The sequence below is a fragment of the Typopeltis vanoorti genome, chromosome 20 (genome assembly GCF_054136105.1).
Source record: "Typopeltis vanoorti isolate ZY-2024b chromosome 20, IOZ_Tvanoo_1.0, whole genome shotgun sequence".
Classification (NCBI taxonomy): domain Eukaryota; kingdom Metazoa; phylum Arthropoda; class Arachnida; order Uropygi; family Thelyphonidae; genus Typopeltis; species Typopeltis vanoorti.
The window spans coordinates 17,132,115-17,150,923 of record NC_143568.1 but is presented as its reverse complement, the minus strand read 5'-3'; the positions used below and the strand labels follow the sequence as shown (position 1 = coordinate 17,150,923).

Genomic DNA, 18,809 nt, shown 5'->3' with positions numbered 1-18,809 from the left:
CATTTCATTGCAATGTATTCACCATGATGACATAATCAGTGACCTCTACCGAGTTCTTTTTACAAACGAAGTGCTAGTTTAACAATAATTAAACATGTTTGTTATTAATATGCAGTGCACAGTTTAATTGCTAAGTAGCGAAAGTGGATAGGAGGAATGACAGGATCATGCAAATGAAACTGGATCTTGGAGAAGAGCGAGTTGTCATCTTATGCGTATATGCCCTACAAGTTGGCTGTACAGCAGAAGAGAAAGATGAGTTCTGGAATGTGCTAGATGAAGAAATAAGGTAACTGGAAGAAAACCAGATGCTGATTGTTGGAGGAGACTTGAATGAACACACAGGAAGACAGAATAGGGGCTGTAAAAGAGTGCATGACGGCCATGGAGTGGGAATGACAAACCAGGAAGAAGAGAGGATTTTGGACTTCACGGTAGTGTTTGATCTGGCAATTGTGAATTCATTTTTCTGCAAGAAAAGAGTATGAGGAACTGTCTTAGGGAGAGGGTGTTAGAGAGGATTTTGGATGGACTAGAAAGTGTACAAAATTGGTGGAGACATAATTCAAAAGCAATTCTCAGCTGTGCAATCGAGGTGCTTGGTGAAACATCCAGAAAGATTAGAAAGCGGAAGGAGGGTTGGTGGTGGAATAACAATGTACAAGAAGCAGTGATGGCTAAGAGGAGGGCAAAGCAGAAGTGGACGAGTCAAGTAGAATAGGGCAGAGAGGAGTACAGAGAGAGAAAGAGGGAAGTGAAAAGAGTTGTTGCAGAGGCAAAGGCCATGACATATCAAGGTCTTTATGATCAATTAGAAACAAAGGAATGACAGAGAAAAAATTATCGATTGGCAAAATGTAGAAATAAGGCATCAAAGGACATCTTACATGTGAGGCAGATCAAAGACTCTGGAGGAGAGGTATTAAGGAGGAATGTGGATATAAGAAACAGATGGAGAATATACTTTGAAGGGCTTTTGAATGAAGAAAATGTGAGAACTCACAGAGAAGATGGGGCAGCCTTATGAGGGGATAATGCAGAACATTAGTCTATAACAACATCCCACCAAGTGTTTGATTCCATTCACCTCTATCTCACACCATACTGCCTCAAAACCACTGGCACTATTTCCCTCTTGCATCTCTACTTTGTATATATATATATATAACTCTTTCTCTATCAGCAATAGCACTCTCCCTCCCTTTTTTCCCCTTCTATCCTCACAAAACACATCATATCCTTCCATCTCTATTCCTGTCAGGATGTCGTCCTCATCTAACCATGTCTCACTTATTCCAACAATTTTTGGGTGAACAGATTCAATTAGTGAAACCATTTCATCTGCCTTGTTTCTTACACTTCTAGCATTTGTATATAAACACAACAGCTCATTCCTGGATCTAAAGCTAGTTCCACTTATAACACTCATTTGATGTGATCTCTCCATGCTAGACTGGGGCCATTTCTCTTTCTGCTTATTCATTTTAGAACCCTCTTCAATTCCAACTGTTTCCTCTTGATCCCTGGTCATCCCATTCCTTTCCTGCCTACACATGCTCTCACCTCCCCTTGGAGCATCCACCTTTCTCATGCTGTGTACCCCTGTCCATGCTGAGCCTCCCCATTTCCCTGCTCCTCTTGCACACCCATTCTCTCATTTTCTATACTCATACCACTCACTTCCCCATTCATATCCACCTCTTCAATCTCTCCTGTCTTACTCTCCTGCTCTTCCACATCACTTCCCTCTCGATCTGATTCATTCTCGCTATTCACTTCTCTACCTTCCATCAGCAGTCTCTCCAAGCGACTCATACCGTAACCACTCAAATGCAGTCCATCACTCCCATGCAGCTCACTTTGTCCCTCAAACTCATTCCACACATTAATAAACTGTACTCCCATCTCCTCAAACATTTCAGCCAGCATATCATTCATAATCCTTGCTCTCTGCCTCATTTCACCACAATCATACCTAGGCAACACACTGACTACACTTCCTGTCACACTATTCTCTTTTATCCTTCCAAGCAGCCTCCTGATATCCATTCTGACACGCTCTTTGTCCTTTCTCAAATCATTTGTACCAATTAATATTATTAACTCTTCTGCTCGCTCCTGCCTCATATCCAATGCCTCAATCACTCTACTCATTTTAACGCCTGGAAAACATACCTTGTGCATTCTATCCTCTAGCACACCTTTAATAATGGAGTCACCATACAACACCACTCACTGATCTTTCATTAACTCTTTCATGCCATCATGATTTATTTTAATAGTTTTGGCCTGAATTCTCTTAATTTCATTCTGCATCCATTTCATTTCTTGCCTCATCCAATCCAATTCAACTTCCGAATCTCACGACACATTCTCTCTATCATTCAATCTTTCTAACTTTCTAACTCTCGACCCCCTCTTCTCACTTTCACTCTCATTTATCCTTCTTTGTTTCCGTACTTTCGGTAGAACATAAGTCCACTTTTGCTATCATTCTTCTCTTTCACTCTCATTCATCTTGCTTTGTTTCCGTACTTTCGGTCTAACATGCGTCCAACTTTCGCTCTCATTCTTCTCACTTTCACTCTCATTCATCTTTGTTTCCGTACTTTCAGTCCAACATGCGTCCAACTTTCGCCATCATTTATTCTTTCGATTTTTTTCACTTTAGATTTCTGCATCATGCCATTTCTAGTTTCATTCGTTCTCTCAATTTCGTTTCCTTCTGCCACTCTCGCCTTACTTTCGTCCCTTTTAACATCCATTACGGTTTTCAAATCGCTCTTTTTCTTTTTTTACTGATTTCTTAACATTTTTACGCCTCTCTTTTTCACCATCCTTCTCTTTCAAATGTGCACTCATTTTCCCCGTGAAATTTCGCTATTAACACTTTCTGCCATCAATTTCATATTTGCATTCATCAGTTCCTCGTTCAGGTCACACTTCACACGCACCCTTCTTCCATCTGCTCTAAACATCCACAAATCATTTATGTAATCGAAAGAATACATATAACAGACCTCACACTTAATGAAACGACTGAAATCTAAATTAAAGTCATGGAATGGCAATGTCGCCGCCATTTTTCCCCCCCCTGCAGGTTATAATAACGATTAACTAGGTCTAATAATAACGATTTCATAATTAAGTTTAGGCAAGAAAAATCCCCCACACTAATAATACCGTTAGCGCACAACATTTACAGCCGCTCTTACTCAAACAATTACGCATATATATTTAATTATTCCTAGAATAACTTATCTCAATCAGGAGCTCTTCTTAGACATGTCCACAGCGCATATGGGAGAAAGAGAGTGGATATTGGAAGTAGTAGTAAATGTATGAAATTTCAATATGAAATTCAATTTTATCCACCTCAAGACTCAATGGTGATCACTTCCAATTTCAAATCCTCCCTACACTCTAGTGTAATGCACCACAGTGTTAGCTTTCTTACATTTGTCTCTATATTCTCTAAGAGCACAGGCTGACTTATTCGCCAGGAACTTTCAATATGCTTTCTTCATTTCCTTCACCATCTCTTTAACTTCCTGTAACCACCATGGAGTTCTGATTTTTCTATCCTTGCAGACAACCTCACCACATGCCTCTCTTGCTGAATCAATCAATGTTTTCTTCAGGGCTTGCCACTGAATTTCCAAGGTTTGGATACTGTTCTCAAACTCTTTCATTTTTCCTTGGATAATTTTTCCTTGAATATGTTTGTGTATTTTAGTGTACAGTTCACATCTGAGAGCTGCTCAAGTTTTATTCTCTTTAAAACGTTCTTACATATTCTTCTTCTTTTCGATATGAAATTCAATTTTATTCTGCTAAAGACTAAATGGTGATCACTTCTAATTTCAAATTCTCTGTGCAATCTAGTGTCATACACAAGTGAGAAAACATCACTATTAACAACAACATAGTCAATGAGATTTTTCTAACCTCTTGCCTCTTCTCTCCACGTGAATTTGTGCACATTTTTATGTTGAAACATTGTATTAATAATAACTAGTCCATGTCCAACATGTATTTGCCATTATTATTAGCTTTCCTCTTTTCTCCAAATTTTCTCAAAATATTTCTGTATGTCTGACATATAGAATCATTTCCTACTATACTATTTAGATCTCCTTTTTCATTGTGTCAGTTGCCTTCTCTAAAGCCTTAAAAAATTCTCCCACTTCAGCCTTAGTAGAACTTTCTGAAGGACCATAGGCACAAATAAGTCTCATTGTCCAGTTTCCCAATTCTGATATTTATCCAACATCACTCTATAGTTGCCTGCCATTCAAGAAGATTAGCCTCATATTTAGTGTTGAATACTATACCTACTCCTTCTTTTCCCTGATTGTTATTGCCCAAATAGAACATTTTGTATTTATTGCTTAGAAAAATTTCACCAGTTTTTGTCTTTTTTTTTTGTTTGTTTTGTTTCAGTCACCCCTCTTATGTTGATCTGGTACTTATCCAATCCTTCTGCTAGTTCCATTTCTTTGCCATTCAGGATTTTGTTGCTAGTACTGATCTTGAACTCTGGTGATGTTGCAAAAAGTCAGCTACTGTTTCAGGAGTTGTTCCAGTAAGTGACTTTTCACTGTTTGTCTTGGTTCTCTGGCAAAAAAATAATGGAGGTCTTGTTTAACAGGACAACGCCTCAGCTAGCATGAAATTCTGTCATGTTGTACCATCATTTTATATTCTGGTTTAAACCAGTAAGAATACAATTTAGTCAGCTAAATCCCAAATTGCTAGCCATCCTCGTTCATTCAGTATCCAGGTAGATACCTAACAGGGTACACTATGAGAGGGTGAGGATTAGTCATTAGGTTAGAAGCTCTGGTCGGTTCTCAGCATTCCTTTAAAGGCTATGTGGAGATCTCATTTCAGTTATATAGCTTTGACCCTTAAACACCCCGCCATCAAAATGAAGGTTGTAAATGTTTCTGAAAAGGAGTTCAATTTTACTTTTCAGATTTAGACAGCAATTCTCCATACAGTTAATAAAATCTATATGGATTTTCAACACAATGATATTGCTTATTATACATGCACAAAAAAATATGATGTAACATTTCAAGGTTACTACTAATTGAGCAAATAACTAGTAACTACAACTAGTGTGCATATTATATGATTCAGTGAACAAAGTCACAAGAGTAACTGACTGAATAAATAACAAGAGGCATACAAGCAGAAAAAATAATTCTTCTTGCAATAATAAATGCATATATGTAACATGCACTTAAGAAACTGCATGTTACATATAATTCTATTTTCATAACTAGTGCAAAATAATATCCTAGAGGACACTTAAAGTAATGTGAAAAAACTATTGAATAGTGTTCTCCATGTATTTTCTAATGTAATGTTTAAATATACATACCCTTATTGAAGAAAATCTAGCATATGATATTCCAGTTGCTGCCATTATGGAAGATATGATTTTTTGTCTCACTGTCTCTTCATCAGCTTTAGCATTTGCAATAATGTCTTCACTAGCTGTAAAAGAAACTTCATTCATTAAATGCAAAAAATAGTTATGCTAAATCAACCAAATGCAAGAATCCACACACATATATAGTGGGGGGGTGGGGAGAGGAAGGGATAAACAGAGTGGTATGCAATGGTTGAATCCTGAATCATATAGAAGAAATATGTTATAAAAGAGGGATAAATTTAGTGGATGGTATGTTATTTTTAGTTTTAGATTCAAATCAGAAAAGTAGCTGGCATGATAAGGAAAGGTAAATTAGTATAGGATTAGGAGAAAGTTTCAATTGATTTATAGTTTAATGGCAGTGAAGAAGCAAAAGTTACAGTAGTACAGAAAGTAATAATAAACAGTAATAAAGTGATAAATTAGTAAATTATATGTTCTGTCGAAAAAGCAAAATTAAAAAAAAAAATTATAAATTAAGTGCTGCAGTACTACACAAAAATAGAATTCGCAATCAAATAGGCTAATATAAATTAATGCTTTGTTAAAAAGTTAAAATTGTCATGCAGTTTTTCCAAGTCTGATAACATATCTGCTGAGTGTATATGGCGCAGTTAGATTAGCAAAGATTTTATTCCTCTTTAGTATGAAGTGCTGGAACTCCAAGTAAAATAAGTAGAGTGATTGAGGCAATGGAGTTGAAGGTTTTAATAGGAACGAATGATTTGACAGAGGACAAAGAGCACATCAGAATGGATATCAGGAGACTGCCTAGATGGATAAAAGAGAATAGTGTGATAAAAAGGGTAGTAAGCGTGTTGCTTAGGTATGACTGTGGTTCAAAGAGGCAGAGAGCAAGGATCATGAATGATATGTTGGCTGAAATGTGTGAGGAGATGGGAAGTACAGTTTGTTAATGTATGGAATGAGTTTGAAGGACGAAGTGAATTATATAAGAGACATGGACTGCATTTGAGTGGTTATGATGTGTGAGGTGCTTGGAGAGACTGCTGCTGGAAGGTAGAGAAGTGAGTACAGAGAATGAATCAGATCAAGTGGGAAGTGATGAGGAAGACCAGGAAGGAAGACAGGAGAGATTGAAGAGGTGGTAATAAATAAGGACGTGAGTGGCATGAGTATTGAAAATGAGAGAATGGGTGTGCAAGAGGAACAGGGAAACAGGCAGGCTCAGGGTGGACAGGGGGTACACAGCATGGGAAAGGCGGATGCTCCAAGAGGATGTGAGAGCATGCTGCGTAGATAGGAAAGGAATGGGATAACCTGGGATCAAGAGGAAACAGTTGGAATTTAAGAGGGTTCTAAAATGAATAAGCAGAAAGGGAAATGGCCCCAGTCTAGCATGGAGAGATCACATCGAGTGAGTGGTATCAGTGGAACTAGCTGTAGATCCAGGAATGAGCTATTAAATCTCACATTATTTTATTAAATCCCACATTGTTTTAAAACTGAATAAGAAACTCAAAGATTGGAATCAGAGAGTTTCATGTCGAATATAGTAAACTATAAAAGTATCGGCGATTACTAGCGTGAGCTAATGCAAGTAGTCCTAGTACGTAGTACAATCTCGGGCAACTTGCAGCAAAGGTGGTAAAGTTCTGATTGCTATTCTTGGTATTTTCCATAATGTAAAAACACATTTCCTAGGAAATGTATGCTGTTATTACATTATGGTGGGAGGTCACTATCCAGACTGGTCTCAGCCTTTTTTGAGGCTTCATCAGTGAGTAGCTAGACCAAATAGATACCAAAGGGTATAGTGAAAAGAACTTATATACTCTGCTATACGAGTTGTCAAAAAAGGTGCAACCATTAAGTTACTTAAATATAAAGAGCTAATAGTCTTCATTTCGGCGATATAAACATTATTTAAATTAAGGGGTTTGTATACAAATGCTAAAAATGTAAGAAACAAGGCAGATGAAATGGTTGCACTAATTGAGTCTGTTCACCCAAAAATTGTTGGAATAAGTGAGACATGGTTAGATGAGGATGACATCCTGACAGGAATAGAGATGAAAGGGTATGATGTGTTTCATGAGGATAGAAGGGGTAAAAAGGGAGGAAGAGTGCTATTGCTGATAGAGAAAGAGTTATGTCCATACAAAGTAGAGACGCAAGAGGGAAATAGTGCCAGTGGTTTTGAGGCAGTAAGGTGTGAGATAGAGGTGAATGGAATGAAATACTTGGTTGGATGTTGTTATAGACCAGGAAATGTGGATGGTAGTGAGTGTGAAATGTATAATCAAATTAGCTAAGTAAATAAGAAAAGAGTGATCATTATGGGCGATTTTAGTTATGGCAATATATACTGGAATGATGATATAGCAATTGGAAATAAAGAAAGTGAGTTTCTTGAGTTTTTGAGGGATAACTATCTCAGACAGTATGTAACAAAGGGCACGCGAGGATTGAGGGTCTTGGATTTGGTCATCTCATTAGAGGATGTAATTATAAATGAGGTGTCAAATCACCTCATTTATAATGGTGAGAGTGACCATGAGGTGATTACCTGGGTGGTTGCCAGCAGTGTGAGGACCTCTGTAAGAAAAGGGTATATGTAGACAAGGGGGGGGGGGCAGGAGAGTACGAAGAGCTCAGGAGACAACATGCAGATGTAGCATGGAATGAGGAGTTAGCTGGAAAAGAGATCAATGCAGATTGGAGGATTTTCAAGAACTGCCTAGTAGAAATAATGTCTAAATGTACTCCAAGGGTCAGAAGATTAAATAAGGTAGGTGTGAAATGGATGAATAAAGAGATTAAGCATGCGATACAAAGAAAAAGGGTATTATGGAGACAGCATAAGAGAAGTGGAAATAACCAATTCCATGAGGACTACAAAGACCAGACAAGGCTGGTGACTTGGTTAGTGAGGGTAGCTAAAGTGAGGTACGAATAGCAGTTAGCTAATGAAGCCAAAAAGAATCCTAAGGAGTTCATTTGATATAGCCAGCAAAAGAACGAATGATTATGGAAGAATGACATTGACTGGAGAAAATGATATAATGACAGCTGTTGTGGACGGTATGGTGGAAACACTTAATGAGCAGTTCATAAAGGTCTTTCAATCTTGTGAATGTGACTTCATGGAGAGATTAAGAGCAGTTGATGATGAGGAGGAGAGACTGACTGTAAGTGAGCAAGAGTTGTATGGGGAATTGAACAAACTTGATATAAATAAGGGTGTGGGACTTGATAATATATTACCACATATTCTGAAGGAATGTGCCAGGGAGTTGACGCTGGCCTTGACATTTTTTTAATACGATTCTTGCACTGGGTCAAGTTCCTAAGGAGTGGAAGGAGGGCAAGATTGTTCCACTTCATAAAGGAGGTGATCAAACTCAAGCATTAAACTATAGGTCTAACAGTGTGTGTCAGGTGTTGTAGTTAAGTTGTTAGAGAAGCTGATGAGAACTAGGATCCAGAATTGAGTTGACAATGGTATTATCATTGATGGACAGAATAGATTTGCTTGAAGGGAGGTCATGTTTTAGTAATCTACTTACTTATTACAATAAGGTGACAACTTCCTTGGACAGAGGAGAAGGATACAGTAATATACTTAGATTTTGCAAAGGCTTTTGATAGATTACTGCATCATTAATATACAAGTTGATAGTCAAACTAGAGCGGATGGGGTTGGATATTAGATTGGTGCATTGCATTGGAGATTAACTATCTGATAAGTATCAACAAGTTGTGTATGGGGGAGCAATATCCAGAAAAAGGAAAGTCACATAGCTGTGTGCTTCAGGGGTCTGTTTTAGGTGTTTTAGGGCCATTTTACTGTATATTAATGATATTAGTGTAAATTTGGATGGAGATATTCAGTTGTTTGCAGATGATGATGCAAAGTTGGGATGAACCATGAAGAGTAGAGAAGATGTTGTGGCCTTACAAGAAAACTTGAATAAATTGAGTTATTGGGCACAGGAATGGGGATTTGAGTTCAATGTTGCAAAATGTAAGGGTTTAAAATTTGGAAAACAAAGATGGGATGCCAATTTATGCTTTGTGAGGATATTTATGTGTGAAATGTGTGTGTGAAAGTTCAGCTATGGTATACAAATGTGATAAAGATATAAATGCATTTGAACATGGTTATGCATGTGGCTTAGGAGTGGAAAAATATTCTTTGGGTTCGGACCTTTTAAGTATGTCTGGGGAGCGAAAAGAAAGAATTCTAGAACAAGACCAAATACATTGCATATCTAATTATAATAGGCTAGGTCGTAATTTATTATGTCTCTACACAAATGCCAGGCGTATTAGAAACAAAGGGGTTGAGTTTGTTGCTTTATTGAATACAATGTGGCCTAAGATTGTTGGCATTAGTGAAACCTGGCTATCAGAATCAGATGTGGTAAGTGGGATCGAGTGTAACGGATATACTATTTTTAGAAATGACAGAAGAGATAGGGTAGAAATACAAGAAAACAATGATGGTAACAATGTTCCATGTAGCGACATTTGAATCTATTTGGTGTGAAGTGGAGGTTAACAGAATGAAATATATGGTGGGGTATTGCTACAAACCTGGAGGTCAGTTGTAGGGGAATAAGAAATGCATCGCCAATTTAGCCTTATGGGTACCAAGCAAATGATCATTATGGGTGACTTTAATTTTCCAAACATTGATTGGGTAGAAGAGAAATCTCATGATCAGAAAGAACAGGAATTTATTGAATTGTTGCGGGATAACTTTCTCAAGCAGCATGTGAAAGAAGGAACTCGAGGTCAAAGAGTGTTGGATTTTCTCATAGCATCAGAAGGGATCTCTGTCAAGAATATAGCTATTTTACCACAAATTGGTGACAGTGATCATGCTGTTCTTTCTTGGGAAGTATCTACTTGTATTGAAGCTCCGATTAAATCAGGCTACATGATGAATTACAAAGCTGGAAATTATGATCAACTTAGAAGAATATTATCTTTGGTCCCATGGTATCAGTTACTGAATGGAAAAAATGTCAGCAATGCATGGAAATCTTTGAAAAAGTGCTTGAATGAGGTAGTATTTGAATGTATCCCTAGTGTTTGAAGAGTAAATAGGTTGGATGTGAAATGGATGAGCAGCCTTATTAAGCCAGAGATCCACAAGAAGAAGATGATGTGGAAAGAGTATCGTGAGAATAAGAGTGAGAGGAGTTATGAAATATATAAAACTCAGACCAGAAAAGTAATGAGTATTGTGAGAAAAGCTAAAACAGACTATGAAAAGAAATTGGCCATACAAGCTAATGATAAAATTCTTTTTGAGTGCAATCCAAAAGAATTTTATTGTTATGCCGCAACACCCCACCACACACGAGTGTCGGAAGCTAAGGAGATTGTTCAGTTAATGAGTGCTCATTTTGCTAAGATATATCAACCAGGTGTAAGTAGCATGATGCACAGTGCTACTGCTATGTTGGATGAAGAGTTAGAGGTTCATGAAAATGAGGTTGAAGAGCTTTTGCATAACCTGGATAAGAATTTGTCAATAGGGACAGATGGAATATCTGCCCATTTGTTAAAGGAATGTTCAGCTGAATTGGCTAGGCGTTTTGCATGTTTGTATAACTTGAGTCTCAGCTCAGGAATGATACCACAGGAATGGAAGGTATGTAATATAGTTCCATTGCACAAGAGTGGTGCAAAAACTGATGTGTCTAACTACCGACCTATTAGTATTTCTGGTGTGATAGTGAAGATTTTAGAGACGTTAGTAAGAACTCGCATACAAAAATGGGTAGACAATCATTCTGTACTCTGCAGGGAACAGCATGGGTTTACTAAAGGAAGGAAGATCATGTTTTAGCAGTTTGCTCATATTTTATAACAATGTTACAGCTGAGTTGGATAAAGGAAATCAATACACTATGATAATGTTGGATTTTTCTAAGGCATTTGATAGGATACCACACGATAGGCTGTTGTGTAAACTGGAGGATATGGGATCAGAAACATATCTATTGACTTGGATCAGGGGATGGTTAACAGATAGATATCAAAAAGTGGTAAACAGTGGGTGTGAATCTGCCAGATTTAAGGTAACCAGTGGTGCAGAATAGCAAAAGTTGCAAATACAACTCAGAGAATAATTTCTATGCTGAGGGGGACCTTGATATGTAAAGATAAGGAAGTAATTTTGCCTCTTTATAAGGCTTTGATAAGACCACACTTGGATTACTGTGTGCAGATTTGATCTCCCGGGTTCCAAGGAGATAAAGAAGCCGTGGAAAGGGTGCAAAGAAGAGTTACAAAGATTATATCCGGATTATGGGATTTAGATTATGAGAACAGATTGTGAGTATGTGGATTACAGACTCTGGTTAACAGGAGAATATGATAGAGGTCTATAAACTTTTGAATGGGTGTTATAGCATTTCAAATGATGAAATTTTTTGTTATATGGAAGGCGGGAAGAGAACACGGGGGCATCTATGGAAGTTAAGGTTGTTCTCAGTCAAGAAAGGGTTGGGTTAAGAGCTAGATTTTTCTCTCAGAGAGCAGTGGGTGAGTGGAATAATTTGCCCTTAGGGGAAGTGAGTGCATCTAGTGTAAATGAATTTAAGGGAAGGTATGATAACTGGGTTGGGTAATTTACAGCCTCCCTTGATGAATCCTTGACTCCCTGGAGGTCTCAGATAATAATAATAATAATAATAATAATAATAATAATATTGTCAGAGGTAGAGGAAATAAGAGATCTCAGGCTGATAGTGGATAAGGATCTGAAATTTAAGGGAACATATAGCCAAAACTGTGGAGACAACACAAAGGTTTTCGGGAATGATACGGAGGACACTGACTTGTAGAAGTAGGGAGATTCTTGTCTCCCATTGTATAAGGCTTTGATTAGGCCACACATGGACTATTGTGCACAGATTTGGTCACCTGGTTTTCAGAAGGACGAAGAGATGTTGGAAAGGGTCCAGAGGCGATTGACTAAGGTAATTTCTAACCTCTGGAATGTCGTGTATGAGGAAAGATTGAGAAGATGCAACTTGCAGTGTCTGGTGAACAGGAGGAATAGGGAAGATATGATAGAGTGCCTACAACTTATTAAGGGGTTGTTTTAGGATCAATACTGGATAGATTCTACAGAAAACAGTGAAAGAACAGGGAGAACCAGAGGTCATCCCTGGAAATTTTATAAAGTGGGTGTGAGTAGGGGAGTGAGAAACAGGCTTTTTACATGTAGAGTTGTGAATGATTGGAATGCCTTGCCTGAGAGTGTGTTGTCTGCAGAGAATTTGAGTATGTTTAAAGCATGTTATAATGAGCTGTGTGTATGATAAAAGGACCTCCCAGATGAGTCTTTGACTTCATGGGGTCTTGAGTAATAATAATAAATTAAATAGCAGTGGCCTAAATACAGAGTCTTGTGGAACAAGACTAGTCACCCATCTTCTCCTAGACTTAATTCCCTCGTGTTTGATATCTGTCCATCAGTTGCTCTGATTCTCTTTCTCTTATCCTTATCACCAGCTTCATATAAACCCCATGTGCTTGTGTAACAGAGTTATTTGTGAGATTCTGTCCAGCAGCATCAGTGTGAAGCCATTTCCTTTACCCAACTAAACTTTTTTTTTTTATGTTGCTCCCACCCAAAAAAGGTGATCTGCAAACCTATAGTACAGTTTTACCACGGGCGGGATAAGGATATATATATATATATATTTTTTTTTTATCAATTTTATATCTTTTTATTTGTATTTTATCTATTTATTTATTTATTTACTTACATAAACTGGAAACCCTGCTGTAGAAACCAAACTTGGAACTTTTTTCAAGCCACTTCAGGCCTCCAATACATAGTGCAGTCTCACACCAGGTGATGAAATTCATCTCTTTCTGTCACTTTATTATAAAAAGTGAGCAACTTGCCAAAGCAAGATCTACCTTTTACAAAATTATGCCCCCCCACCCCCACCCTCCAGAACAACATATTCTCGTCCAACCATTCCTGCTGTTGCTTTTTACCAACTCCTTCAAGATACTGGAGAAGTTTAGCTGGTAAAGATCAATATCTTAGTCTATAATTTGTTACCTCTATTTTAAAGTCTCCTTTATACTGGAAGGGACTTTATAGTCGAACTATTTTTGCCCTCTTTCCACCCTCCTCCGAGTTGAAACTTAAATTAAACAGTTTAATCGCAGCGCTGCCAATTCTCAGCACATTCATGTACCACACAATCTGATATCCCATTTAATCCCACTTCGCCTGCAATATGCCAAGCATCTCCAATTCATTTACTCTATTCTCACACCTGCCCATGACACATCTGGCAATGCAATATTAATGCAATACATGTACCTGGTATATGAAGATGGTCTGGAAATTTCTCGGCCTCGACCATAGATGACAACACTATCGGCAAGATTTTTTTTTCTAAGTGTACATCTGTCATAAGCATCCATGTGAAATTGCAAGTCATTATATCAAGTACTTTGTTTTATACAGCTGTCTGAAGAAAAAGTGTTGTCTGTATCCCTTGAAATGAATAAAATTGAGTAAAGTGTGGTGATAAAATTCTATGTAAAAGAAGGTTTAATGCCAAAAGAAATTCATTCGAAGTTCATAAAAGTTTATGGGCACTCTTCTCCTTAGATTTTGACAATTGAGAAATGGCTGCCGATCTTAAACATGGTTGTACCAACCTTGAAGATGATCCACTTGAAGAATGTCCAAAAAGTGTAAAAACACCAGAAATCATTGATCAAGTACATGATATGATATCAGATGATCAGTAAGTCAAATTACGTGAAATTGCTGAGACCATAGGCATTTCAAAAGAATGTGTAGGATATATTTTCCATGAAGAATTGCAAATGAAAAAGCTTTGTGCAAGATAGGTGCTGTGCTTGCTCACAGCAGATCAAAAATGCACTCACATGAAAATCTCTGAACAGTGCTTGGAGCATTTTAACAAGAATAAAACTGATTTTGTGTGTAGATTTATTACTATGGAAGAGGTTTGGATTCACCATTACATACCACAATCCAAACAGCAGTCAAAACAGTGGAGAGAATCTGGTTGTTCAGTGACAAAGAAGACAAAGTTGGCTCCATCAGCAGGCAAGATCATGGCATGGGTGTTTTGAGATGCTAAAGGCATTTTTATTATTATTATTATTATTATTTCCCAAGACCTCATGGAGTCAAAGACTCATCTAGGAGGTCCTTTTATCACACACACATCTCATCATACCGTGTCTTAAACACACTCAAACTCCTTGCAGACACCACACTCTCAGGCAAGGCATTCCAATCATTAACGACTCTGTTAGAAAAAATCCTGCCTCTCACTCCCCTACTCACACCCTCTTTATACAGTTTCCAGGGATGACCTCTGGTTCTCCCCTGATCTCCCACTATTCTCTGTAAAACTTCTCCACCATTGATCTTATAACAACCCCTTACCAACTTGTAGGTCTCTATCATATCTCCCCTCTTCCTTCTCTCCACCAGACTCTGCAAATTACATCTTCTCAATCTTTCCTCATACTCAGCATTACAAAGGTCAGAAACTACCTTAGTCAGTCTCCTTTGGACTCTTTCCAACATCTCTTCGTCCTTCTGAAAACCCGGTGACCAAATCTGGGCACAATAGTCCATGTGTGGCCTAATCAAAGCCTTATACAATGAAACAAGAATCTCCCTACTTCTACATGTCAGTGTCCTCAGCATCATTCCCAGAAGTCTTTGTGTTGTCTTCACAATTTTGGCGGTGTGTCCCCTAAATTTTAGATCCTTATCCACTATCACCCCCAGATCTCTTATTTCCTCTACCTCCAACAATATATTCTCACCAAGCATAAATTCTGCATCCCATCTTTGTTTTCCAAATTTTAAAACCTTACATTTTGCAACATTGAACTCGCATCCCCATTTGCTTGCTCAATCACTCAATTTATTCAAGTCTTCTTGCAAGGCCACAATATCTTCACTACTCTTTATGATTTGTCCGAACTTTGCATCATCTGCAAACAACTGAATATCTCCATCCAAATCTTCGCCAATATCATTAATATACAAGTTAAATAGTAATGGCCCTAAAACAGACCCCTGAGGTACTCCACTAGTGACTTTCATTTTCCTGGATATCGCACCCCATACACAACTTGTTGATACCTATCAGATAGCCAGTCTTCAATCCAATGCACTAATCTAATATCCAACCCCATCTGCTCTAGTTTGACTGTCAACTTATCATGAGGTACTCTATCAAAAGCCTTTGCAAAATTGAAGTATATTACTGTGTATCCTCCTCTGTCCAAGAAAGCAGTCACTTTATTGTAATAAGTAAGTAGATTACTAAAACATGACCTCCCTTTAGCAAATGCATGCTGTCCATCAAAGATTATACCATTGTTTATTAATTATCTTCTTTTGAAGATAATTACTTTTAATTAATTATCTTCAGATTAATTAATTATTCTTTTGTTTATTAATTATCTTGAAAAAGGTAAAACAATAACCGGAGAATATTATTCTGATCTTTTAACCAGACTAAATGAAAATTCGTGAGAAAAGACCTTCTGTTCATTTGAACAGAAGTTCAAATGAACAGAAGCTGCCCACAAATGTGTTTTGGCAATGGGAAAATTAACTGATCTGCTATGAATTGTTGGAACATCTGCCCTATTCCCCAGATTTGGCTCCCTCTGACTTTTATCTTTTCCTAAAACTAAAACTCTTCCTTGCTGGTCAGCCTTTTTCTTCAAATCAAGAGGTGTTGCAGCTGTAAATGAGCACATCTTACTGAGAACCACTACAGGGAAGAGGATAATGGCACTCGAGCATCTCTGGAATAAATGCATTAATCTTAAGGAAGATTATGTTGAAAAATAAAAATAGTTGTGAAATTAAAATTTCGTGTTTTCATTGTTAGGCTGAGAACTTTTCAGACTACCCTTGTATACGTATGAATCTGAAAGTTGGACCCTCAGAATTGGACCATGAACTGCCAAGCAAACCAATAAATCAGTGATAGACAGAATAAAGCCAGATTGCTTCCTCGAAGCTATGATCATCAAGCAAAAATTGTCATACTTTGGACATATTATGCAAGCAAATGACAGTCTGGAGAAGATGATGATGCTTGCTAAAGTTGAATGGAAGCAGGAGAAGAGCAAGACCAAGAATTAGATGAGTGGATGGAGTTAAAGAAGCAACTGGAATGCACCTGGAAATTTTGAAAGATGTGGCCAGGGACAGATCTGAATGGAGAGCATATATTCATAGAATCACCAGGACTTGAAAATGACTCGATGGAACATATGGGCACTCTTCTCCAGCAGGAGAGGAGTGCCCATATCAACAATGTACCTGGTACATACAATGCTGTAACTGGTACATATAATGAAATGTATGTACTAGATGGTACATAAATGGTACATATATCTGGTACATACATCTTTACCCCACAGATTCTTTTGACATGGAAGTGCTTCAAGTTGACTCCTCTATCTATCAAAATAATCTACATATAATTCCACATGTACCCATTCTTAAATGGAAATTCCACATTAGTGGCAATCTCCCATATCAACTGCATATCACTCTCCCCTATTATTATTACCATTATTACATGAGTTATCCATGGAGTCAAAAGACTCATTGCAGGAGACATTAGTGGCAATCTCCCATATCGACTGCATATCACTCTCCCTTATTATCATCATTATTACATGGGTTATCCATGGAGTCAAAAGACTCATTACAGGAGACCCACACTAAGCTTTATACATACCTCTCTTTAAACTCATTCACTGTTAGGGCACTCAACAACCAATTTTGGTAATCCATTCCACTCGCTCACCACTCTCCAGCAAAAAATCTAATCTGCATACTTTTACACAACTTCCTTTAGGGTTACCTTTAGTTTTCTCTATTTGTCATGTATTAAAAAATTTCCTTTGTGTCAATCTTATAGAATCCCTTTAATAGCTGATATGTTTCTATCATGTTCTCTGTTTTCTGGCTATCGACTAAACTTCGCAATTTACACAGACCTGTCAGCAGCTTGGTCACACTCCTTCCTGAATCCTCTCCACCACCTCATGATCCTCAAGAAAGACAGGTAAACAAATCTGTGCACAGGAGTCAAGCTGCAGCCAAATCATAGCCTTATAAAGAGGTATAATAACTTCCCTATCTCTACTTCTCATGTTTCTTCAGCATCAAAGTAATCCTTTGAGCTATTTTACCAACTTTTGCAATATGCCCTGTGAACTTCATCTCTCTGTGCACCATTACCTCCATGTCTCTAGCCTCATGAATTTTCTGCAATCCAGTACCATTAATGTGATACATGGTATATAATCTTTTAAACCTGAAGTGTATAACCTTGCATTTTGCAACATCAAATTGTAAAGTGTATCTGCTCCCCAGCCAAAAGGCTGCGGGTTCGAATCCCGCCGTGGGCATGGGTGTTTGTGATTGTCTGTGGAAATACTGGTGGTCAGCGATAGATGCCGTTGGTGTAGTTGCAGTCAGTTGGTGGATTGTGAGTGGTGGAGACAGAGCTGTAGAGCAGATGCCCTCCTTTGATGAGACTTTGGGCTCCCTGGAGGTGTCTAATACTAATTAGCTCCAAAGTTTTGCATCATCATCAGCAAACAACTGAATATCCCCCTTAAATCTTTCCCTATATCATTAATATACAAATTAAGGAGTAATGGCTGCCCTAGTACACAAACCTGAAGTAATCTACTAGTCAACCTCATTCTCCTGGGTTCCACTCTACCACATGCTACTCTCTGATGTCTGTCTGTCTGTCAGTCTCTCTCTCTCTCTCCCCTATCCATGCTACCAATTCATATCCATTCTCATTTGCTCCAACTTTTGTAATAGTTTTCCCATGTAGTATTATTTTAAATGTCTTTGCAAAGTCTAGCAGTATCATAGTGTAGGCATTTCCTTCTCTCTCCAGAGAAGGAAATGCCATTTCTTTTCCTGCTCTCTAGAGCAGGATTTCATGATTACCTGAGCTTTAGCTCACCCACATTATTATATTAATGATCCATAGGCCAGTGGTGTTTTGTTGGTGTGATTCCTATCATATCCTATTCTTCTCATCTGTCCTAGGATGAGTTGAGTCCCCTCCTAATGAGGGGTTACTGGCATATAAATGCAGCCAGTTCACCACTCCTCTGCTGCATCCCCTAAGGGTGATATTCATGACTGTAATCTGTGTGTGTGTTCACAGGGCAGGTTTACCTGCTTGCAGGATGAAAAACCCCAGATAAACTGGTGAGAAAAATCCTGCTGTCCATGCCCAAGACTAGCTAACTTGGCTATGTCTGAGGAAGATCCTTGAGCTCCTCGCATCGTTGGCAGGAATCGAATAGA

General features: G+C 38.0%; 1 protein-coding gene across 1 annotated transcript in view; it reads right to left on the bottom strand.

Annotated features, from left to right (window-relative positions):
- LOC150095256 (uncharacterized) overlaps positions 1-18,809 on the bottom strand; it is a 500,251-nt gene that overhangs the window by 191,913 nt on the left and 289,529 nt on the right. Inside the window, exon 14 of the mRNA XM_090410231.1 lies at positions 5,390-5,505. Coding sequence (XP_090266357.1) covers positions 5,390-5,505 — 116 coding nt within the window. The remainder of the gene's footprint in view (positions 1-5,389; positions 5,506-18,809) is intronic.